We start from the raw sequence: 23,032 nt of genomic DNA on the forward strand, positions 1-23,032 counted from the left end.
TGTGGAAAAAGTTTACCTCAAGAAAGATAATTACGTCTATCGTGTATATTTCTTAACTGCGATGAATATATCTCGATTAGATTTTTATTTTTTAGTCACAATTTTTCGAAAGATTTGCTGCATTTAATATTTAAAATTAAAAAAAAATAAATAATACAATATTCATACTTTACAATAACAAATAATAATTATTAAAAATTACGTAACATTTATTAACAGCTTATGATTCACATCTTAATCTTAATTGAGTTTAATGGATTCTGTGGAAAATGTTACGTAGTTATTTTATTGGTATTAATATTTATTTTTTGTTATTTAAAAAAATTATTTTTTCTTCTTTCAAAATTATGGTGAAATTTTTAATTAAATTATTAAAATAGTAGTCTTCAGTTGCAGAAAATCGGACATTTGATAACTAATTAAAATAACAAATAAAAAAATAAAAAAATTATGTTTATATATTAGTAAAGAAAAATAATAAATCATATTTATAATAGATTATTAATTATGAGAGTTAGAATTATAGACTTTAGTGGATTTTATTTTAATAATCGATTTATTATTAAAGAAATTTGTATGTGTAAAATAATTGATTATCGTAATGGATATGTACGACCTTTTATGTATGTAACAAAACCACCTGTACAAAATCTTGAAGGTGAAAATATTGTATATTATCAAAGCTTCAAAGAAATTAATGGAATTGAATGGAACACTGGTTCTTACAGTGTCGATGCGTTGCGCCGAAGAATATTGTATATATTTAATCGCGGGATAAACATTTTTGTGAAAAACGATATTAAAGCTGAACAGTTGATGAATTTCATTGGTAGAGAAGATTATAAACCAGATACTCTAAATGATTTAGGTTTTAATGAAAATTCTGTAATGAGGAGTTCTCGCTGTCGTTATCATAATACTAATCAACGATTTAGTTACTGTGCACGCGATAATGCTATGAAAATGGTTCGATGGTTTTTGAGAATGAATAATATTATGCATATTATTATACACTTTAATGGATATTACACTGATGAAAATAAATTTGCTTTTAAAGAATTTAGTATCTACGGCTTAGACGCTAATGGATTAGTTTTGTATGATAATTTATTTGTTGCGAAACCACCGAACAATTTAAACAATTATTCATTGGATGTTATTGAAAATTACAATAGAAATATTTATGAAAAATTTGGGATTGAGTGGACTAAAGGTTCTTACGAACCATCACACATGAAAACTAAAGTGATAAATATTGTGAAGACTGCTGCAAATTTAAAATATATATTTGTAAAAAATAAAATTTATAAAAATGAACTGATACGAATAATTGGTGATTCTTATAATATTTTATGTTTAGATGAATTTAATTATATTGAATCATTACCTTTAAGCACAAGTTGTTTTTATCACACAAATGAAGATATTAGTAACAATAAATGCGTTGGTGACCAAGCTGATGATATGATGAATTGGATCGTAAGAATGGAATATTATAAAATTGATAATATACAGGAAAGAATAAGATTCAATAAAATTTTACAACGATTAAGACAATTTGATTAGAGAAAATAAAATTATAAACTATCAATTATCAATGACTAAAAATGTTTTCTTTTTGTTTTTCTCTTCTCTCAAATCTCTTAAATCTATCATCTCTTTGCAGATGCTGTAATTTTTTTTTTTTTTTTTTAGAAATCAACTTATCGACAATACGTTCGAAATGTTTACAGCTGTCAAGTACACTTGTTTCCTTACCGATGTTACTTTTTTTTTTTTTACTGAGATAAAATTTACTTGTTTATAACCTAATTTTTTAAATATTGAGACATTCCTCACGTGTTTTTAAACTAATTTTGATTTAAAAAAATTTTATTGAAATGGACTTGAAAATTTTATACTCTCCCCAATTCATTTTATCTAATGGTAAGTTATTCTGAAAATTAATTTAGCAGATATTTGATAATTTTTTAAATTTCTGTAACAAATAAATAATAGCAAAAAATTGCCATGTAGAAATTAAAAAAAATTTTTAATCTAATTTTTTTTAAATAATTATTCCGAACAAATTTTTTTATTAAATAAAATTAAAAAATGGTCAAGCGACAGCTAACTTTAATATCATGAATTTAGCAGATATCAGATAATTTTTTAATAATTTATAAACAATTTATTTGTTACAGAAAAAATAGTATAAAAAAAGTGCATTAAGTTAAAATTAATTTAAAAATTTTTTTGTTAAATAATGTTCAAGTGACTGTTTACTTTAATGTCATTAAATTATTTAACTCGGACCTATTACTTTGAATTTAAATAATTTATTTTTGCAGATGCAACAGATGAAACTACTGACATAGATTATGGAAAAATATTAATAGTTTTGTGTGATCAACTTGATTTAAAAAACAAAATAAAAGATAAAAATCTACGAACTACAATAAATGAAGAATTAAACAATAATGCAAGTAATTATACTGAATGGCTACGTTTAGGTATTGTTGCTTTGCATTTGTTTATTCAGCATAATTGGACTGGACCGCCGTTAAAATTACTAGAAAGTATTGTCTGGTTGATTGAAAATAGAAATGAGGAAGCATTACGAGAACTGACTCTTGGTGATCAGTGTAACGATAATGCCGAGTATTTAGAGCTTTTGTATTTAACAAAAATAATATTTACAAATGGAAATTTGCAAAAAGCGTTTCCAACATCACTTTGGTGGGTGATACGCTCGAATTATATCCATCAAATGATTTTAGATGAAGAGTCAGATGTTTTACTCAATGAAACAGAATTATTTATTGACAGAATGAGTAAGCTTAATGATTGGAATAATGATGAATATAAAAGTTTTGAAACTTTATTTTATATTGAAGCTCTACAATTTACATTATTGTACAAAAGAATTAATGACTCGGAAAAGTATTTGAAGCAAGCGCAAACTATTGCCAAGTTAACTTTAGAACTCGGTGGAGCACAGGGAAAACGTACAAAGTATCAGCAAGAAGAAAAACCACAACTTTTTCTTAACATTAAAGCGGCGCAAGAATTATTTCCTTTTATAGAATGTCCTGATTTGCCTCATTCAGTTCATATAATGGATGATTTGAGGCTGGATTCCATTGAATTTTCGGAAAAAATTGAAATTTGTAAATTGGGATCCATTGAAGAAGCTGTTATTTTGGCTACATAGTAAGAAAAAATTTTATAAATATTTTGACGCACCCTAATTGATAGTAATAAAATAAATTAAATACATCGATGATAGAGCGGAATAATAATAAAAATAATTCAAATTTTCATCAAAGACCATTAGCTAATTGATAAATTTTTTTTTTTAGTACCCATCTTCAAATAAGCCAACCAAAGGATGACTTTTCAATGGAAGAATTGATGCCGTATTTAAATGTAAGACTACTTAAGTAAAATGTTAAGTTTTTATTTTGCTTTTTCAATAACAACAACAATAATGACTTTTGTTAAATTGAACTGTACTTTCTTAATTATTGATGTTTTTAAAGATATAAGCTCATCCCGATGTTACACTCATCAAGAGCTTTCATTTGAGTACCCACATGAATTTTTGATATATTTTTGATATGTACATATATATAATATATATAAATATATGAAAAATTGATGTGGGCCAGTAAATTTTGCTTATTCTCTTAATAACATATATAAGTTTATATTGACGTTAATTTTAATGATAAATTTTAATTAATGAAAAAAATGATTGTAGGTAATAATCGAAGGAACTAAAAATTGGGCATTGATAATGGAAGCATTGCGACAACGCAGTATATTTGAGATGAAAGATAAGCGTGGTATAGAGCGAGCTTTATCTCAGACTGAAAGCCTCGTAGGACAATACAGCCAATCAAAACCAAGTGTCTTTCATAGAACAAATCTTCTTTTTGCAAGTGGTATGAAAACCATCTGGATATTCAAACAAAACTTGGCAGACTCTATGTTGAATTTGGGATTGGTAAAAGGCGCTCTGAATCTTTATCTGCAGCTAAAGTTGTGGGAGGAAGTTATTGTTTGTTATACAATTCTAGACTTACGTAACAAGGTAAAGTAAAAAAGTCTATGTATTTAAATAATTTTAATTTAATTAAAATGGTATTCTTATTTTTTTTTTTTATTTTTATATACAGGCTGCAGAAATCATTCGTCAAGAATTATCAAAAAAACCAACTGTAAAATTATGGTGTCTTCTTGGTGATGCTGAACTGGATGTTAATCACTATGAAACTGCTTGGGAATTGTCTGATAAAAAAAGTAGCCGTGCTCAAAAACATTGGGGCTTTTTTTATTTCGAGAAAAAACAGTACGCGGAAGCAATACCGCATTTAGAATTATCTGTTAAATTGAATAACATTCAAGAGAGAGTATGGATTCGGTTGGGTTTTGCAGCGTTACAAATTGAAAATTGGGAACTTTCTGCTCATGCATACAGGCGTTACTGCGAACTCGAACAAACAAATTTTGAAGCTTGGAATAATTTAGCTAAAGTTTACATTAAACTAAATAATAAACCACGCGCTTGGCATTCGCTTAAAAATGCCGTTAAATGTGATTTTAATGTTTGGCAAGTCTGGGATAATTTAATGGTTGTTAGTATTGATTTGGGACATTTTACAGATGTTATTGAGTGTTATCATAGAATTTTAGATTTAAAAAAATCTCCACATATTGATCATCAAGTGTTGAAAATATTAACCGATGCTATTACCAAGAATATAAATGACAGTGAAGGACAACCGGTAAAAAATATTTTCGACAAAGCTTTAGCTCTTTTTGGGCATATAAATGCATCAGTGCCAAACGATCCTGAAATACTCCAACTTTACGCTGAATTAACTGTTCTTCAAGCCACAGACACATCGATAAAAAAGGCCACTGAATATTTACAGAGAGCTTATCGGTCTTTTGTTGCTGATTCACGGTGGCATCAAAGCATCCCAACCGCCAAAAATGTTTTACAACTCTGTTTAAATCTTGCCGATACTTATTTACGTTGCTCTGAGACCACTGATGACATTAGAAAAAAACCAATACTAGCTAGCGCTAAGCTATCACTGCAGTCGGTTCTAACCACAATAGAACAAAAGCATTTAATAGATCACGAAGATATTGCAGAAACTGTCGGAAAACTTCAAAATAAATTGGATATTATAAAAAATGAATTGATTAAAATTGATAGTAATGCATAAAAAATTTTTTCATAAGCCGGATTTCATTGCCTTGGTTTTTTTTTTTTTTTTTTACATGTGATACTATCTTGATCTTTGACAATATTCACACAAGAACATTTATTCAAATAATTTTATTAAATTATTCTGGAGTACCACCACATTGAGTTGGTTTGCCCTCGTGACAACAAACTGGATCAGGAATTTTAAGCCCAGAGAATTTCCATCCATTTGCGTCGCAAATTCGTGTGAAAAGTCCAACCTGCAATTTCATTTAATATTGATTTTATACGTTACATTTAAATAAAAAAGTCATAAACAATCTATATACAAATAATAAATGTTTTTTTATCCTTTATTAAAAAGTTGATGGGACGTTTTCATTGTTGTCGCTTTTTGTTGCTATGGTAACCACTTTAGTTGCCATAGCAACGGTTACTATGGCAACGGTTAAATGTTAATGAATAAAATTAGTATAAATATTAATTAATTTACACAGTAAAAAATTTTGTGTTAAAAATTTTTATGTTAAATATTATATTATAATTTATAAAAATTAATTCTAAAATGCTCACTTAAATTTATAAAACCTATAAAAGTTTTCTTTAATTTATTTAAAAAAAAATAATTTATAAAATTGCTCACTATTAATGTAAATAAATTAAAAAAAAAAAAAAATATTTAATACAAAAATTTTTAACACTTTAAAATAAGTTTTTTGACGCAAAATTTTTTATTGTGTAAATTGCCGATAATAAAAATTTTGACAGAAGCGCGTTTGATTTTTTAGTATATATAAATATCAATAAAAAAAAAATTAAATACTTTTTTTTACTCACATGCATGTTTGAAACGTGTCCTTTTAATTTATCACAAATCAATTCTGGGCCCTTATCTTTAGCAGCACTCACCTATAAAGGTAAACAAAAATGCATTATAAGCATTAATTTGTAACAGCAAGTACATATATCTATATACCGAAGTCTACAAAGTTTAAACACTTACGAGAGCGATGCAAAGTCGTTCACACTTGTCAATGCCTTCCTCATTGCATGCAACATTAAACTGAAGTGATTGTTCTAAAATTGGTTCAAGACCCGATACTTGAATAGCTGCACAACTGCAATTACCTGTTAATTCCAATTTAGCCCTAAAATTTTTTACATTAATTTATTAATAAAAATTTTTAGATAAAATGATAAAGGAAATTCTTACCCCAGTACAGCGGATGATAAAATCATCGTAAGAGTAACAATTCGTATAAATTTATTCATTTTTAATTTTAAAAGCAGAATTTTGATTGTAAAATAACTTTTTTATTTATTACTTTTTTTTAAAGGTTCTATCTATTAAATCTTCAAGACAATTGTCATGAAAAAGTAATGAGCAGTGACGGAGCATCAAATCGTATCATCTTTATATAGAGTTATTCCCTACCACCCATAGTGTCTTATTACTTTATACATATACAGTTTCAATTTTACTGTCGCAAATACAGCTCTTGGATGTCAAATATTTAAAGAGAAAACATCCGGTAGCTTTTATTGCTTGAAGCATACTTTTGAAAATAAAAAACTGTTAATTTTTAAACGGGCTTCTATATTTGAAACTTGAAATTGAATAATATAATAAGAACATATTAAATATTCAAATACAAGGTCAATAGTTATATATAGAAATATATGTAATAAATTTGACCGAAATTTCAAACATTCTTTCATTACTGTTTTTTTTTTTTTTTTTTTTTTTTTTTTTTTTTTTTTTTTTTTTTTTTTTTTTTTGGAAGACAATAATTTAAATTGCCGTCAAGCAAAATGTAAATTAACAATTAATAACCGTATATTATTTATTTTTAATCATTATTATTTTATCTATGAATTAATTTTGTGAAAAACTTAATAATTTAAAATTTAGATAACATACAAAAAAAGATTATGAATATTTTTTTAATCAGCCGTCTTTGCATAGTAATTTTTTATAATTAAGAGAGAGATGATTTTCGGGAATTTTTTTGACAGGGAAAATAAAGAAATTTGAGGATCGGTTCTTTTTTATTTTATTAAGGGTACATTAAAGATTATTACCCTAAATTTTTATTAAAAAATATTTAATTCTTACAAAGTTATTAACAATGGTCGATTTTTGAGTTATTGAAAATTTTTTCTAGTGCACTACGAGATTGTTAATAACTTTGTAATAATTAAATATTTTTTAATAAAAATTTAGGGTAATAATCTTTAATGTACCCTTAATAAAATAAAAAAAATCCGGTCTCCAAATTCTTTTATTTTCCCTGTCAAAAAAATTCCCGAAAATAAGCTTAATTAAATGAGTTTGATGTAAAAAAAATTATTTTCTCCACATAGTTTTTAAAATAAAATAATAAATTTATAATTTTTAATCAAAGTAAGATTTGCTTGTTGATATTCGATATTAATATCGCTTGGTGTATCAGGTGTATAGGTGGTAGTACTAACGCCGCGGATCGATAAATATCTCAGTGAAATATTTGAAATAAAAACATAGAAGTAATAAATAAATAAATAAAATGATTGACAGAAAGATTGGGTATTAAAAAAATTTTAATATCCTTCTTTGAAATCTTTCTATTGAATATTTTCCCTATTTTTATTTTTATCTGGAGTCTTTATCAATATTTCATTTATTCTTATCGGTTATTGATTAATTACCGGAATAAATAGACTGTCAAATAATCGAGTGAGCTAAATATCTTAATTAAAATATAAGATTATCTGTTAGTCAAATAAAATTATAGTCAGTTTATTCATTAAATCAGTCATTGTTATCCTTTTGCATTGTTGCATGCGACACTTGTTGTTGCAATTATATCATTTGAGTAATTGACTTATAGTTTAAAATAATGACTCCAGAAGCAAGACAAGGAGACTATTATGGAGCTATATTAACAACAATGAACATAATAAACTAATTAATGATTCTATCTGTGACCGGATATCTATTCTACTTGACTGGTTTAATTGTATCGACATTGAATATTCACATTGGACTCTGTACAGTTGGGGTAAATTAAAAATTTATTTTATTTCATTTTCTACGGTTCCTTCTTTGAATTGAATAATAAAGTATGCATTAATAAAATCATTATACAGATAAAAGCTTTGGGAAAAAAAAAAAAAAAAAAAAAGTAACTTATAATGTGAATTTCACTTTTTTCACTTTTTTCTTATAGGAATTAAAATAAAGTTGATGAAAAAAATTTTTAATTTAACTGCACATAGAAAGCTTTCAATTTAAAGACTTAAATGCATAAAATATATTTTAGGTTTAAATATAGTGATTTTTAATAAAATAAAAATTTAGTAAAATATCAATATAAATATATTAATATTTTTTTTATCAGTAAGTTCTATTAATGTCCGAAGCACTGATGGTTATAACCGAGGAAAATATTTGGTCACGTCGATTTTCACGACGTGGAATTCACAATATCCATTGGAATTTACAACTACTCGGTGGGGCTTTTAGTACGGCTGGCGTAATTGTTATGTTTAAAAGCACTAAAAATCATTTTAAATCTACTGATGCAATCTTAGGAATAACGTCGATTATACTGATGTATATTCTATCTTTTTCGGGAATCACCGTAGTATATTCCGTAAAATTGAGGAGTTTTATACCGCCAGTTATCTTAAAATTTATTCACAATTTTCTTGGAATTGCTTCTTTTCTCACTGGAATGCTTGCACAATGTTATGGTTATAATAAAAATAGGTTTATTAATAATACTGGGAATGAAATAAGAACTTTGTGTATCGTCTTTACTGCGGTTATAGCTTTTATAAATATAATAATACGACCATTAAAATCGCTTTATGCGCAAATAAAATCAATTTTATATTGAAAGATTACCGAAAGTAAAAAAAAAATTAATTTTACTTTTAATAAAAAACATTATTAACATTATTTGATTAATTATTTATTATTAATATTGTTATTTTAATTATTATAGTACACATGCGCTAGACAATTATTTAAAATGATTGTTGTTTAATTATTGAATATTTACATATTTAATATGCGCTTAATAAGTTTTGGCTTAGTTATTATTCTAATGTGAGATCGCTTATATTATAATTTGTAATAATAAATATCATATAATTATAATTAAATAATAAAAAAAAATTAATTAAAGCTAACGAGCTATAAATAGAAAATAATGACCAGAGTTTTGATAAGTATTTATGGTGGTTAAAACATTCTTAGTTGGGAGTCGATAGAAGTTTGGACGGCGGAAATGATGAGCCAGGCAAGTGTTGCGAGAAAAGTTGATCGTGTTGATGCTAGACTGTGCTGCATTGCTGCAGGATTGTCTCCGTTAAATATATGAACATAAACACGTGCTGGCTGAGCGTTACTTGCCTTGCACGTGTAATTTCCGGAGTGTCTGTCTAATGCTCTAGGTACGTAGAGCCAGCTTTCACGGTTCGTCAAATCCGTGCTGACATTTACTCCTAGATCGACGTCATAGTTTATCATTCGGAAGTTGTGGAACCAAAACAAATATGACGGTACTTCCGTTGACTTTTTTACTTGACAGTGCAGTTGAAGTGTACTACCTGGACGTACAAATTTTTCTGCTGGTCCATCTATTTCAGCGCTTGCCTCTGGAACAAATCATTTATTCCCTCGTTTGAGTCACTGCAATAACTAATTGCGTAACAAAATACCCGAACATTTATATTTCGGCAATTAATTGTCGCGTTAAAAATTTAAAGATCGTTTCGAAAATTACAATAAACTATGTGCAAAAATCTGGCATGGTTTTTTGAAAAAAAAATTTTTGTTTCTTCTTTATATTATCGCTCAATAAGTAGATAATTGTTATGGTAATTAATATGAAAAAATTGCAGGTAGTTGAAATTAATAAATGACAAATTAAACAATCATCTACAGAAAAAAAATTTACTTGAATCAAGTAAATAATCTTGAAGAATTTCATCTTCTTGATTTGAGTAGAAAAATTCTTAAACTAAGAAATTTTTATTGGTTTAAATTAATCTTACTTGATTCAAGAATTTTTCGTCTTGATCCAAGACAATGAAACCCTTCAAAATTATTTTCTTGGTTTAAGAATTTTTCTCTTGATTCAAATTAATTTTTTTTTACATGAAAAATTAACATTTTCAAATTTTTTTTTGATTCTATTTGAAAAAACGTCGTGAAAAGAAAAAATAAATATTTCGATAGTTTTTTTGCCTTTAAAAGTTGGAAAAAATTTTGGCTCCCTTTTTTTTTTTTTTTGATAAATTTCTATTTTATCTTTTTTTGATATTTTTGATACATTTTTTTTTTTAAGTACATAAAAAAACGAACAATTAAAAAAAAGATTGTTTGATTTAATGAAAAAAACGAAAAAAAATTTAACTATCGTTCACTGTAAAAAATGTTTAAAGTATAAAAAGACTTTCTGAAAATTTTAGCCAATCAACTAGATGTAGATTGAGATTGACAGTGTAAAGTTCTCGTAGTATTAAATTTAAAATTTCAATAAATGTATGGTAAATCTTAAAGCTAGTGACGCTTCAATAACTTTGATAAATAGCTTACGAAATACGAGAAAAATATCACAGATGTTCCTCAATTTTTTGATACTTTTATTACATTTATAAAAGCATAATTTTTATTACATTTCTTCTATATATGTGAAAATGAAGAAGAAAATATTCGAAAATTTTATGATATATAAAGTCAGCGCTTTCACTTAAATTTAGAATTTATATTTTTAAATTAAATTCTGTCGGATAAATCGAAGATAATATCAAATTGATAAGAGTTTTTCTTTTGCGAATAATTAAATTTTATAAAAAGATCTTTACTAATTTATTGGCATTTTTAGTATTTGATTTAGAATTTAAATTTCAAATTTTTTGTGTCTTTTTATTATATTAATATCGAGAAGATGGAAAAATACGATAAAATTTATAAAAACTTTTTTTATAGAGTATAAAATATAATATTTCTTATAAAAAAAAAAATAAAAATAAATAACTAGACACTTCATTTTTGTATTTTATGAGTTAAGACGCACTTTAGGAATTTTAAAGCCTTTAAACTAGTATACGATACTTTCTTTAAAGACAAGTTAATTAAATATGACATACTACCTCAAGGACATATATAATAATAATATTATTATCAAGCCATTGCAAACAGGACACAACAAATTTTTTTTTTATATAAAATAATGCTTTAATAATAATAATAATAATAATAATAATAATAATAATAATAATGAATTTATTTTTTTTCTCGATAAAACAAGGAAATCTGGATTAACATTTATTTATTTTGATATTATTCCCATTGAAACTTGGAGCTTAGCGAATCGGAATAAGACAATTTTGCCGATACGAATCTTAGCGGGTAGAAACTGATTAGTTTCTTCTCTAGAGTATAGACTGGGTGGTTTTTGTTTGCTGTATTAGTTTCTGACTCGATTTCAATTCTGTTAAAATCATATTTATTTATTGGAAGGCTCCAAATAATTAAATCCACAAAATTGACAGTGAAAAGATTGAAATTTCTCCTTCCAAATGACTACAGGGATTAAGACTTAAAATTTTCCAATACAAGAGACACAAAAAGTTTTAATATGTTGTGTGCAGTACAACATGAATCACGATGTTTTTTAACTGTAAATGATGCTAGCCTTATCTTTGCGTAGACAGTCAACCCTCGTCAAAAACCTTCTTGTTCCATTCCTTCCCGTACAATATTCAACTATGTATTTAGTTGTATTGTAACTAGGTCTCTAGACGCAAATGAATATTACAGTTTCTGTTGTATACTCTTATTCATTATATACACTGATAAAAAAATTAATTTGATTTAAGAGAAAAATTCTTCAATCAAGAATATAATTTTTAAGAGTCTGATCATCTTGAATCAAGAAGAAAAGTCTTTAAATCAAGTAAAATTTACTTTAATCATCAATTTTTTAATGAAAAAATTTTTTTACTTGCTTTAAAGGTGTAGTCTAGTTCGTCGGTAAAAAATAAGCTATTATTCATAATTATTGATTCAATAACGATAAAGTATGTTTATGGATTTAAAAATAGGACAATTGAAAAATCAACAAAGAAAATTTTAATTATCTAGTGAGTGTATATTTGCAAGAAACTGGAGTAGAATTTTAATGACTTTATACTAGAAGAGAAGTTTGATAAGTAAGACAAGGGTAAAAGACACCCGTCAGCGGTAGATTCCATTAATAACTTACCAACAACCTCGAGAAACAGAAATATACTCGCGGGTGGATGAGTGGATACTTGGCACTCATATATTCCAGCATCCCTAGACTGAACGTATTTTATTTGAAGAGTCCAATCTTCGCTATGGTGAAAGTGGATCGCTTGGAAACGTCCATCGCTTGCATATGTCGACAGCCCAACTGTTAACAACTGCTGTACTGCTTTTCGTCTTATCCAGCTCACCTAAAAATCCATATTAAAAAAAATAATAATGCAAGTAATAAAAATAAATAGTAAAGTTCGAGAGGAATATTAAAAATTATCATATCACATTAAATGTACAATTGTTGAATTAGTTTGAATGTTTTTAAACTTTGCTACTCAGGAAGTTAAAAGTTCTTGAATTTCAGCATAATTTTTTTTCATGTTTTAATCAGTTTACAACAATTTTCGCGATATAAATTTTTTGTTATTTTGTAACTCCCTTAAATCAACTAATGTTAGAAAAATAGAAAAAAAATTCAGTTTTAATTTCTTTCCGGATATATAATACTGTTTAATTCAATTAACTACGAGAGCAAATCGCTCTGTGGTTAAATTTCAAATGAATCGTTTAATTGAAACCCTCGAAACCGAGAGCTCTATCCGTTACTATACGTCCAAGTATTTTTAAATAAATAATATTTGTTCTCTATAGAATTATTATTTTAATTCAAAATCTATAATTTTAGTTAAATAGAAATTTTAATTGAAATTCAGTAAACAATTATTCTGTTGTTGTAAAAAACAATAATTTTAAATCCTAATTATCATCCAGTAATTAATAATTCAACAAATCACTACATAATTTATTGAGCCAATATCGTGTTACTGATGCTATAAGGGCGTAAAATAAAAATCGTATTTTTTTTTCTAAGTCCAAAAATATTTTTAGTTTGAAGAAAATTTTTTTTTTGCATTTCTGCACATTTCATGAAAAAATACGTCGGTTTCCAAAAAAAAATTTTTTTATACGCCCTTTTGGCTTCCGGGACTCACCTCGAATGCTTTTACTTTTAAATTAATTCATTCGTAACATTATTAATCTTCTTTTTAATTGTAAAAGTTTATCTATAAATATAAGTAACTTTATTTAATTCCGTTCTTACGATTTATGTTAACAATAAAATTTTAAGTTCATGTCAAAATTATAACAAATTTACATAAATAATTTTAATACTATTAAGAGGTTTTTATAAAGAAAAAAAAAACACAAAAATTAAAATAATAAAACCTGCAGTAAAGCTAAATTTATTATAATTTTTTTATTTTCTGTTATAAATAATTATAAATAATTATCTCTGTAATTTTTTTTCCTTCTAAAAAATTTTGAACATTATCATTGTTATTTTTTTTTGTAAAAAAGTGACTGGCAACTCTTAATAACGTAATTTTTAGTCATAGCGGATTGGCCTGGGGGTAAAACTAGTTAAAACACAGTTAAGTTTATTACCTCGCGAAACACTCAAGCCATAAGGTACAATAGTAACTCAATTTTCATGGCTGGGCAGATGAGGTGGTATTCCCCTCTTTACTTGTTACCTTGTAATATACGTCTAAACTTTATCTAACCTCCGCTGCTCTATTTGCGAGTTGCTGATATTATAATTTTAGTAATTCATTTTTATTTCAATGTAAAAACAATATAAAATATTCAAAAAAATAAATAATTACGTTTTAACATAAATTTGAATTATAATAAAATATTCATAACTTGAGCGTGCACGCAAACTTACTAGAATTTCAAAGTACCGTACACATATCATACACATGTTTAATACTAGGATAATATGCTCGAGTATTTAATTTAACTACACTTGATATTTTGGAGATGAAATTGCTTAAATCATTGTTGCATATAATTAGTATTAATATATATCATATATAAATGGTTAAAGTTTTACATCTCTTTAAATAGAATCAAGCTATTGCTTTTAAATTTATTCTCTCGCTTATACTCAATAACACAATAAAATTTCCCCAATGTGCTGTTCATATTCAGCGAAAGAATTTATTAATTAAAACAATGAAACACTTGAAAATTTAACAGTTAAATATGCTACATTTACTATTTCACAGTTTGATAAATTATTTAAAATCATAATACTTCTCCTTTTTATGACGTATAAAAAACGATTTTAATGCTAATATTTAATCTTTAGTAGTCCATAATTACATTTTTTCCACTGCAATATTTTATAATTAAAAATATACATATTGGCTTTTATTAATATTAAAGTACGTCACTGTGCTTCTAAAGGTTTTTTTTTAAGTAATCAAAATCACTGTAAACTATGAATATTAATTTCGATTATTTGACGCGGTATTTAATGAGATAAATACATTAAATTACTGTCATTATTATTATTACAATGTAAATTTTGACCTAGATGTTCTCAGCTAGAAATATTTTTATTAAAATGATCCATACAAGCTTTCAGGTTTTTTTTTTTTATGACATGTATGGATATGGTTTCATTTTAAATAACTAATTGTAAAAAAAAAATTACTGATATCTATCAAAATAATTTAGAATAAATTTTTACAAACGTAATTGAAGTATTAACCTTTGATAAAATATTTTAAGAATAAATTAAAAATAAGTATCACGCTTAGGATAAAAAGCTCGTGGCGAAAAATATAAATTTTCATCGGACGTATGAGAAAAATATTAAAAAAAAAAAAATTAAATTAGTTATATTTTCCGAGTGGATAGATTTTAAAAATTAATAATCGATTTGATCTGCCATGTAAATTTTAAACTTCAACAAACAAAGCGCTTTTGTTTGCATTCTGAAAAAATATTTGCTGTAATAATTAAAAACAAAAAAAATTGTAGAAAATAAAAAAATATTCATTTTTGAACTGTTAATGATTAAAAACAGAATTACATACAGTTTAAAGAATTTTTTAGTGAATCTTTGAAGTTTATTTTATGTCACTATGAATATATTATGCATCCAAGTGTAGGCGGTAATAAGGATGGTTTTCTCTACTGAGAATATAAGAGTTAATTTAATAGAACCGCTTTTTCGTGAGAGCATTATATTTAGACGGATTTAGACTATTTGAAGATAATTTACGTTAAGGATGAAGTAAATATTCTACTCGTTGTGATGTTAAAAAAACAATTTCATTATATGTGTCTATTTATCATACATATTTACAAACACACCAAAATGCGCTTTTAGTAACAGGTATTATTACTTTAGGTAATTCGGGGATAAAAAAAAATATCATATCAGTTGCAAGCTTGATTACATTTGATGCTCTGTGTTATAAATATCTGATGGGCAATAAATGGGGATTGCTGTTAAATCTGGAATGGGTTTATATTCTGATTTAAAACTTTGATTTTTTTACCAATTTAATTTTTCTATATACTTTTAAATTACATTGAATATTAATGAATTATTTTATTTCATATAATTAAATGTTACATTACTGGATGAACAATTTTTAGAATTTAATAAACTTAATTAAAAACTGTCAGCGATTTTTTAATAATAAATATATAAACCCGTAATATATTCTTAAAATTTTTCTATATTTATTCAATGAAATAAATTATCAAGAATATAAATGAAGTTATCAAAAATTAAATACCATTTAAAAGTTTGAAACATTCAATCAAAACTATTCAACTATTCAAACAGAAAAAGTTAATAAAGAACTTTAGGCCATACAAATCGGTTAATTATTTTTCTGAGTTATTGCGATCGATTTATCGTGAAAAGTGACTTTTCAAGAATTGCAATATATCTTGTCATAATTATTTTTTTAAAAATAAATACATCAGTTTAATTGAAAAAATATTTTAAAAAAAAGTCCGCTTGTTAACGAAATAATTATTTGCTAAAAATAATCCATCGCAAAAAAATTGTAAAAGAAAAAAAAATTTCTTTACTCGGAATTAACCCGTTTTACTTCAGATTAAATAAAATAAAGAAACTAGTATTTTTGCTCAGGTATTGAATAAACACAAACAACTGTAACTTTTGATAAAAAATATTCGACATTAATCCCAAAGCTCCTCATATTTTTTAATTATTTTATTTACTAAATCAAGATAGAGTATTGTAGCCTGTTAGTTCAGTAATAATTGATTCGTTAAAATAAAAAAAAAAATTTAGATATATCGCGTTACAGATGACATAAGGGCGTATAAAAATTAAGCGTCATTATAGCACCCAGGAACCATAAGGGCGTATAATAAAAATTCTACTTTTTTTTCTAAGTCCAAAAAAAATTTTTAATTTGGAGAAAAATTTTTTTTTGCATTTCTTCACGTTTTATAAAAAAATACATTGATTCTCGAAAAAAAATTTTTTTTCCATATAAAAATTTTTTTTGAACTTAGAAAAAAAACAGAATTTTTATTAAACGCCCTTATGGCATCCGAGGTAAATCCCGGGAGCCATAAGGGCGTAAAAAATTTTTTTTTTAGCATTTCTGCATCTTTCGGATAAAACTACGTCGATTCCCGAAAAAAAAAATTTTTTTTATACGCCTTTATGGCTTTTCACCAGGATCTTTTGCCAGTAAATACCCTTATGGCATCTGGAACGCGATATGTTTTTATAATATATAAAGTTAGTAGTAGAATAAAACTAGTAAACGAAAAACTCACTGTTCCGTCGCCAAGGTTGTGTATAATACACGGTAACAATGCGATTGAGCCAGATTGTGCAAAAATAACAGAAGAATTTTCAGTGCCAAAGATCATTGGTAAAGTTGGTGGTAAGTCAATGTCTGATATGGGTTTCGAAGTTGAACTTTTATCGATGAAATTGACACCTAATCGTTGCTGAAGCATTTCAGCGGTAACCGTAACCGACGGAAAGTCTGAAAAGTAATAACGACAAAAATAAGTTACAAAAAAGTTTTATTAACTTGTAGTAATTTATAATAGAATAAGAAACTGATGAAAGGATAAGAGGAATTTACGATAAACTGAAATTAACTTAAAGTAAACTAAAGTTATATCTAATAATATTAATAATTATGTTTAACTTTGATATTGACATACTGGATAAACTTCGAATGACATCTACGAATGTAATTACAATATTGTAATATAAATTTTATAATTATTAAATTAAATCATTTTAATGCATATTCATATATGTTTATCAAATAGAGATTGACCCAGAGTATTCTATACATTTACTTAATGCACTAAATACAGAAATTACTTATTACTATTATCATTAAATATATTTTAACTATTATTTTTTTTTTTTAATTAAATCCGCTTAATGGCTTTGCTGTACACGGTAAAAAGTAAACTGTAATAAATAATAGTTGATTTGTAATAAGTAATGATCAACTGCTAAAAATTACCATTTCAAACAGTAAAATCGTGAGTTTAATAATTCCTATGTAATATTTATCATTTAAATATTGCAATTTATTATTTACATAGAATAAAATAATATTTTAAGCAGTAATATTCGCATGATATATAAAAAGTGTAAAATACAGTTACTAAATTTCTAATACAAGCAACGTTAATATTTACAAAGTAAAATGGTAAATTTCACTTATTTTTAATATTAAATTATAAATTGTGGCTTTTACACTTTCTACATTAAGTTCTGTAATATTTATATTTTTACCCGCCCGATGTCTGCTTTACTGTTTGAAACTATAAAAATTAAGTTAGCCGAAATTTAAAAATTTTTATAATTTTTTTTCTTATTGAAAAATTATTTTAAAAAAATAAAAGAAAAAATTTTACATATAGAAAATTAAAAAAATTACAAGTTCAATTTTTTAAAAATATTTTTTTGTTCTAATTTAATTATTAAAAAAAAAATTAAAAAAATTAAAAACGTCGGCTAACTTTATTATTATTAAAAATCAACCTAAATCTGAGTGACTTTTACAGTTTAATTTTTTTTTTGTGTAGGGATCAATGTATTGTTTAAAATAAAATAAAATATTTATAATGAACTTACTGGTTTGTATTGAGATGTTGAGTAGTAATGAAAACACTAAGATCTTCATTTTACAATAATACTAATAATAATAGTGATTGCAATAATGATTCATTTTTCCAACTGATATGTTTCGAGTGTTGATAAATTAAAAGTAAGTTTGAAACTCTTGAAAGCGTTATTAACTTCTTCCTTCATCATAATCATCAGTATCATCTTCTTTGAAATAAAATAGTACTCGGGAGATTGAGATTAATACTCTGACATAAGCATGACGGTTATCTACTTCTCTTTCACTTGACGACTAATTAAAAAACTAATTAAGTCTGCAACAGAATCATAAATAACTCCAAGTTGATACTTAATTACATACAACAACGTTAATGGTTCTGTCCGTTTATATTAATATTTATAATTATTAGTTTTAGGGGAATTATAAATTCTGATATAATAACACACATTATAAATTATAATTCATGGAATTATAATATTAAATGGAAATACCAACCAATCAATCAATTAATAATTCATCCATGTACTGCTTAATTACGATTCAATAGAAATCGATTAATTAATTATAATCAAAAAACTCAAACTACAATAATAATAAATAATAAATAATAAATCTGGGATATCTTTTTGATACTACTCAATATTCACCGAAGTTTTGTGCAATCTAATGAATATAAATTATATAACTCGATATCAATCAGTCGCAATTGGATCGGTAAATTTGCATCGTAAAACGATATCTGTATCAACAAATAATTGAAGACAGTTAAATAAAAACAGGTCAAAGATTTAAAAAAAAAATTATACAGAAGAAGAAGAAATAAAGAAGAAAAATTACACAATAATTGTTATTAAATAAAACTAATAAAATGTTCTTTTCATTCTCTCTATCATTCGTCTAAAGTGCTTTTCATCGCTTTTAACGCCCATTGCCTTTACGTTCTCTGTACTCAACACATCTATAATTCTATCTCTCGTTGACTCCACAACTCTTGATCATTCTCTCATGACTTTACATTAGATTTTACCCTTTTTCTTTTTTTTTTCTATAACATGTTATTTTTTTTTTATTTATCTCTATCCGATAATACAAATTAAAACAAGTTCTCGATTCTCGACTATCGTACAATTTGGCCGTAAATCAGCGACGGAAATTCCGATTAATGGTACACAAAAAGAAATCAACCGTAGAAATTGCTCAAATTAGTGTATTCGTTTTCCGAGTGATTGACCAACATGAGAATAAACGTCTACATATAAATACACAAGTACAAATACACATGTAGAGGTGTATACAGAGTAAAGGCGATTTTTAGGTAACACACGACCTCAATTTCGTATCAAAATAAACGATCAATTTTATTACCGGCAATTACTGCACAGATGAGGCTATACATTACCCTGATAAACATCCTGAGATTAGGCAGGTCGCTTGGTTCCAGTTTGTAAACAAATAATCTATATTGTACAAATTTACACTCGAAATTTTCTTCAACTGATGATTTATGATTTATAAACAAATTAAATCAATTTTTTATTTTAATTAATTTTATTAAATATTAAAATTTAATTTAACTTTAGATGATTGATTTTTTTTTTTTTAGCGAATGATCCTGTCGATTGTTTAAATAAGATTGCGTATGCATGTAAAGTGATGAATGATTGTCAGTTTATGTACGAGAGTGTGTTATCATAGTGAGAATTTAACGGAGCAGTTGACATCAATCTGGGTAGACGATGTACCGCGAACTAACGCCTCACAGTCTCTCTTAATATTGGATGCTGTTCGCTCCCCGCACTGATACGGGGGATGAAAACTAGACGACTCGTACAGGGAGAAAATGAGAACGTTATAGTGGGAGAGATTCTCAACATATAGATATAATATACATATGCGCAAAAGAGATAGACAGACAAAGGTGAAAGAAGAAGATACTATAAAGCGCCTGCGTTCTCTTTAAAATATTTTCTTATTTTCATTTTGTATTTATTAAACACTCACGAGCCACGAGTTAAGACTAAATCCACCTCTTAATTACTATATTTAAAACTTTAAATATTTATCATACTTATTTATGTTTATCACGTTCTTATCTATCATACTTTATTTTATTCATATTCTTCATCATCATCATCTTCTTCTTCTTTTACGTCATACTTATTTTTTATTCATTTATATATTTCTTCTTTAAAGTTATACTTATTACGAGCTGAAGATTTCGAAATATGATACTCAATAATAATTTTAACGGTAAAATGATCATAGGTTGATTTAAATTTCATGAGTAATATGGTAGTTATTTCGTGACAGAAATATATTTTAAAAAGATATACTTCTCTTGAGAAAACTAATGTTTTTTTTCTATTAACTGTATCTATATGTATATAAACATGTAACATGTACCTACGAATGACGCAAGCGCAAGAAATTCGAATAAATAAAAGGGCTCTATACAACCCCGCCCAATGAAATCCTAAGGATCAACATCTGCGTAAGATCTCACCTGCAAAAAGTCTTGTGTTATTTTTTCGCTCAAGTTGTTTCTTACTTTTTTTGCAGTAAGTATTTGTATTTGTTTATTTTTATTGTTTTGGTTTTATTTTTACTAAGGATTAATGTAACAAAAGCTTTCACCCTCCGCGAATATTTTTTCTTTATTTGATTTTATACTTTTTTCCTCTCATTCGTCATTGCGATATTTATCTTGAAGAAATTGTCGTTGGTATGAAATCCTCCTTAGAGAAATAAATCTGCGACATTTATGACCCTTAGAGACTTTATTGTTCGCAATGGTGTTTTATGTCAAAGGACACAAAAAAAAAAAAAAAAAAAAAAAAACTTTTTGGCGTATTTTTTTTTTTTTATCTATATAACTTTCTGTTAAGATTTTATTATCTTGTTTTTTAAACTTTATTATCGTTACTGATGATTGAACTTGGTTTTGTTCTCCACGTAGATCTTTTTTATGATATGATACTGGATGGTAATGTATCATTTATAAAATAAAAAAAAATAAAAATTGGAAAATCCAAAAGTGCACGCCTCATAATCTCATTTTTTACAATAAAATTGATTAAAATGAAATATAAAAATCATAAAACTCTGCTATGGTTTAGTGGCGCCATAATTTTAAGATGCCATAAGGGCGTATAATAAAAATCCTATTGTTTTTTTTTAAGACCAAAAAAAATTTTTATAATATCTATCGTTATTAATCAATTTTGGATGACTGTGATAAGAGGAATAAAATAATAATGATAATACATCAATAATTGTATACACTGATATTTATAAATTCTTCTTTATAGATACCTATAAGTGTAATAGCTATTTAAAAATTATAAACCAGACGACTATTACTTTTAATAATTCTATAATTTAATTAATAATCTATAAATCACTTCGTACAAAATCACCGGGTCCAGGTGGTGGTGTTGTCAAAGACGTAAGCCCACCAGCTGGATCTGCTGCAAATCTTTGAGATTTTTGTGGTCCGGGTGGCGGTCTTTCACCAACTTTCAATTTGTTTATTATTTCTTTTGTTGTTTCTGGAGTTAAATCTTCCTAAAAAATTAATAAATCCAATTTAAATCATCAGTTGAAAAAAAGGATTCAATTAAAAATAAAATATTTAACATACGTAGTAGTCATCATTAACTTGTAACATCGGAGCATTGGCGCAAGCTCCAAGACACTCAACTTCGGAAAGAGTAAACAAATTATCAGCAGATGTACCCCCAAGTTTACAATTAGTAGCTGCTTCAACAGCTTGAACGATGGAATCAGAATCGCGCAACCAGCATGGAGTGCATGTGCATATTTGTACGTGATATTTTCCCATAGGTCGACGATTAAACATCGTGTAGAATGTAGCTACTTCGTATACACGCATGTTTGACACACCTAAAATTTCTGCAACTTTGTGCATCGCGGAAATTGGGAGCCAACCTTGTTGACGTTGAGCTAAGTCCAGCAATGGAATCATTGCACCACGTTTATGGCCTTCAGGGTAAATACCAAGTATTGCTTCCACTCGTTTTTTGTTGGCATCATTAAATTCAAATGGAATATTTGGATTATCTTGCTCCGAATCACGGTGCTGTAAAATTTTTTAACCATCACCAAATGTCACTTGGACTGACATAAATAATTATTTATTATGTGTTCTAAATCTATTGATTTGACTGTTGTTTTTAATAATTACTCACAACAAAAAGATGATCAGATGCACGGATGGCTGAAGTTTGTATCTGTCTTATATTCCTCAATACCTGTCAAGTACCAAATAATAAACAATTAATTATTAACACTTTATTTATTACATAAGATTTTAGGTTAAGCAGATTGATATTTTTTTAAAACAGCAGTCCTATGAAATTATAATACTCACTGTTGCATTGCAAATTTTTCCTAAAGTGACAAACATCTTGTTTAACAATAGCAATTTATTAATTAAACTAGAAACAATTTTTTTATTAAAAAATACTGCGCAACTTCTGAAACGATCAACATAACAAGACTGACTTTTTTATAATTGAAATTGATAGAGGGCGACTTACCTTGTGCGCATGCGTTCTATTTTAAAACCGCGGGATTTTTAAAATTTAAAAT

General features: G+C 26.2%; 5 protein-coding genes across 6 annotated transcripts; 2 read left to right on the top strand and 3 right to left on the bottom strand.

Moving 5' to 3' along the window:
• The first annotated feature begins 1,818 nt into the window (after positions 1 to 1,818).
• LOC141535644 (tetratricopeptide repeat protein 27-like) lies at positions 1,819 to 5,233 on the top strand. Its single transcript, XM_074255673.1, has 5 exons — positions 1,819 to 1,926; positions 2,331 to 3,192; positions 3,342 to 3,408; positions 3,743 to 4,075; positions 4,161 to 5,233. The coding sequence occupies exons 1-5, from the start codon at positions 1,881 to 1,883 to the stop codon at positions 5,217 to 5,219; spliced, it is 2,367 nt and encodes a 788-aa protein (XP_074111774.1). The 5' UTR covers positions 1,819 to 1,880; the 3' UTR covers positions 5,220 to 5,233.
• An 86-nt stretch (positions 5,234 to 5,319) lies between these two features.
• Positions 5,320 to 6,831, bottom strand: LOC141536247 (uncharacterized). Its single transcript, XM_074256629.1, has 4 exons — positions 6,414 to 6,831; positions 6,204 to 6,348; positions 6,038 to 6,109; positions 5,320 to 5,460 (listed from the first exon to the last, which is right to left on the bottom strand). Exons 1-4 carry the CDS (start codon positions 6,470 to 6,472, stop codon positions 5,341 to 5,343), a joined length of 396 nt encoding a protein of 131 aa, XP_074112730.1. The 5' UTR covers positions 6,473 to 6,831; the 3' UTR covers positions 5,320 to 5,340.
• Positions 6,832 to 8,079: 1,248 nt separating this feature from the next.
• LOC141536370 (uncharacterized) lies at positions 8,080 to 9,081 on the top strand. The gene is given in 2 exon segments (XM_074256848.1): positions 8,080 to 8,241; positions 8,581 to 9,081. Coding segments are annotated over 2 exon segments (663 nt in total).
• Positions 9,082 to 9,183: 102 nt separating this feature from the next.
• On the bottom strand, positions 9,184 to 20,243 carry LOC141536146 (neurofascin). 2 transcript variants are annotated; one of them, XM_074256457.1, is made up of 5 exons: positions 19,821 to 20,243; positions 18,430 to 18,734; positions 17,100 to 17,314; positions 12,460 to 12,673; positions 9,184 to 9,844 (listed from the first exon to the last, which is right to left on the bottom strand). In XM_074256457.1, the coding sequence occupies exons 2-5, from the start codon at positions 18,476 to 18,478 to the stop codon at positions 9,429 to 9,431; spliced, it is 894 nt and encodes a 297-aa protein (XP_074112558.1). In that variant the 5' UTR covers positions 18,479 to 18,734; positions 19,821 to 20,243; the 3' UTR covers positions 9,184 to 9,428. The 2 variants fall into 2 exon arrangements, with proteins under 2 accessions (XP_074112558.1, XP_074112559.1); XM_074256458.1 differs by having other exon boundaries at positions 19,787 to 20,243.
• A 1,447-nt stretch (positions 20,244 to 21,690) lies between these two features.
• Positions 21,691 to 22,957, bottom strand: Nd-24 (NADH dehydrogenase ubiquinone). Its single transcript, XM_074256459.1, has 4 exons — positions 22,812 to 22,957; positions 22,630 to 22,692; positions 22,062 to 22,520; positions 21,691 to 21,985 (listed from the first exon to the last, which is right to left on the bottom strand). Exons 1-4 carry the CDS (start codon positions 22,845 to 22,847, stop codon positions 21,812 to 21,814), a joined length of 732 nt encoding a protein of 243 aa, XP_074112560.1. The 5' UTR covers positions 22,848 to 22,957; the 3' UTR covers positions 21,691 to 21,811.
• Positions 22,958 to 23,032: the final 75 nt, after the last annotated feature.

Source organism: Cotesia typhae, unplaced genomic scaffold (genome assembly GCF_013202065.1).
Source record: "Cotesia typhae breed Kobodo isofemale line unplaced genomic scaffold, CoteBio_Ctyphae scaffold_152, whole genome shotgun sequence".
In the NCBI taxonomy this organism is placed as follows: Eukaryota; Metazoa; Arthropoda; class Insecta; order Hymenoptera; family Braconidae; genus Cotesia; species Cotesia typhae.

Excerpts from the sequence above, each read along its gene's own strand:
- LOC141535644 (XM_074255673.1), top strand. The coding sequence starts at position 1,881 with ATGGACTTGAAAATTTTATACTCTCCCCAATTCATTTTATCTAATG. Across the intron at positions 3,193-3,341 it reads GCTGTTATTTTGGCTACATA|TACCCATCTTCAAATAAGCC; the intron begins GTAAGAAAAAAT and ends TTTTTTTTTTAG. Across the intron at positions 3,409-3,742 it reads AATTGATGCCGTATTTAAAT|GTAATAATCGAAGGAACTAA; the intron begins GTAAGACTACTT and ends AAATGATTGTAG.
- LOC141536247 (XM_074256629.1), bottom strand. The coding sequence starts at position 6,472 with ATGAATAAATTTATACGAATTGTTACTCTTACGATGATTTTATCATCC. Across the intron at positions 6,349-6,413 it reads TTATCATCCGCTGTACTGGG|GGCTAAATTGGAATTAACAG; the intron begins GTAAGAATTTCC and ends AAAAAATTTTAG. Across the intron at positions 6,110-6,203 it reads AACGACTTTGCATCGCTCTC|GTGAGTGCTGCTAAAGATAA; the intron begins GTAAGTGTTTAA and ends TTACCTTTATAG.
- LOC141536146 (XM_074256457.1), bottom strand. The coding sequence starts at position 18,478 with ATGAAGATCTTAGTGTTTTCATTACTACTCAACATCTCAATACAAACC. Across the intron at positions 12,674-17,099 it reads ACAACCTTGGCGACGGAACA|GTGAGCTGGATAAGACGAAA; the intron begins GTGAGTTTTTCG and ends ATGGATTTTTAG. Across the intron at positions 9,845-12,459 it reads TCTGTTTCTCGAGGTTGTTG|AGGCAAGCGCTGAAATAGAT; the intron begins GTAAGTTATTAA and ends GATTTGTTCCAG.
- Nd-24 (XM_074256459.1), bottom strand. The coding sequence starts at position 22,847 with ATGTTTGTCACTTTAGGAAAAATTTGCAATGCAACA. Across the intron at positions 22,521-22,629 it reads CATCTGATCATCTTTTTGTT|CACCGTGATTCGGAGCAAGA; the intron begins GTGAGTAATTAT and ends AAAATTTTACAG. Across the intron at positions 21,986-22,061 it reads AAGTTAATGATGACTACTAC|GAAGATTTAACTCCAGAAAC; the intron begins GTATGTTAAATA and ends TTAATTTTTTAG.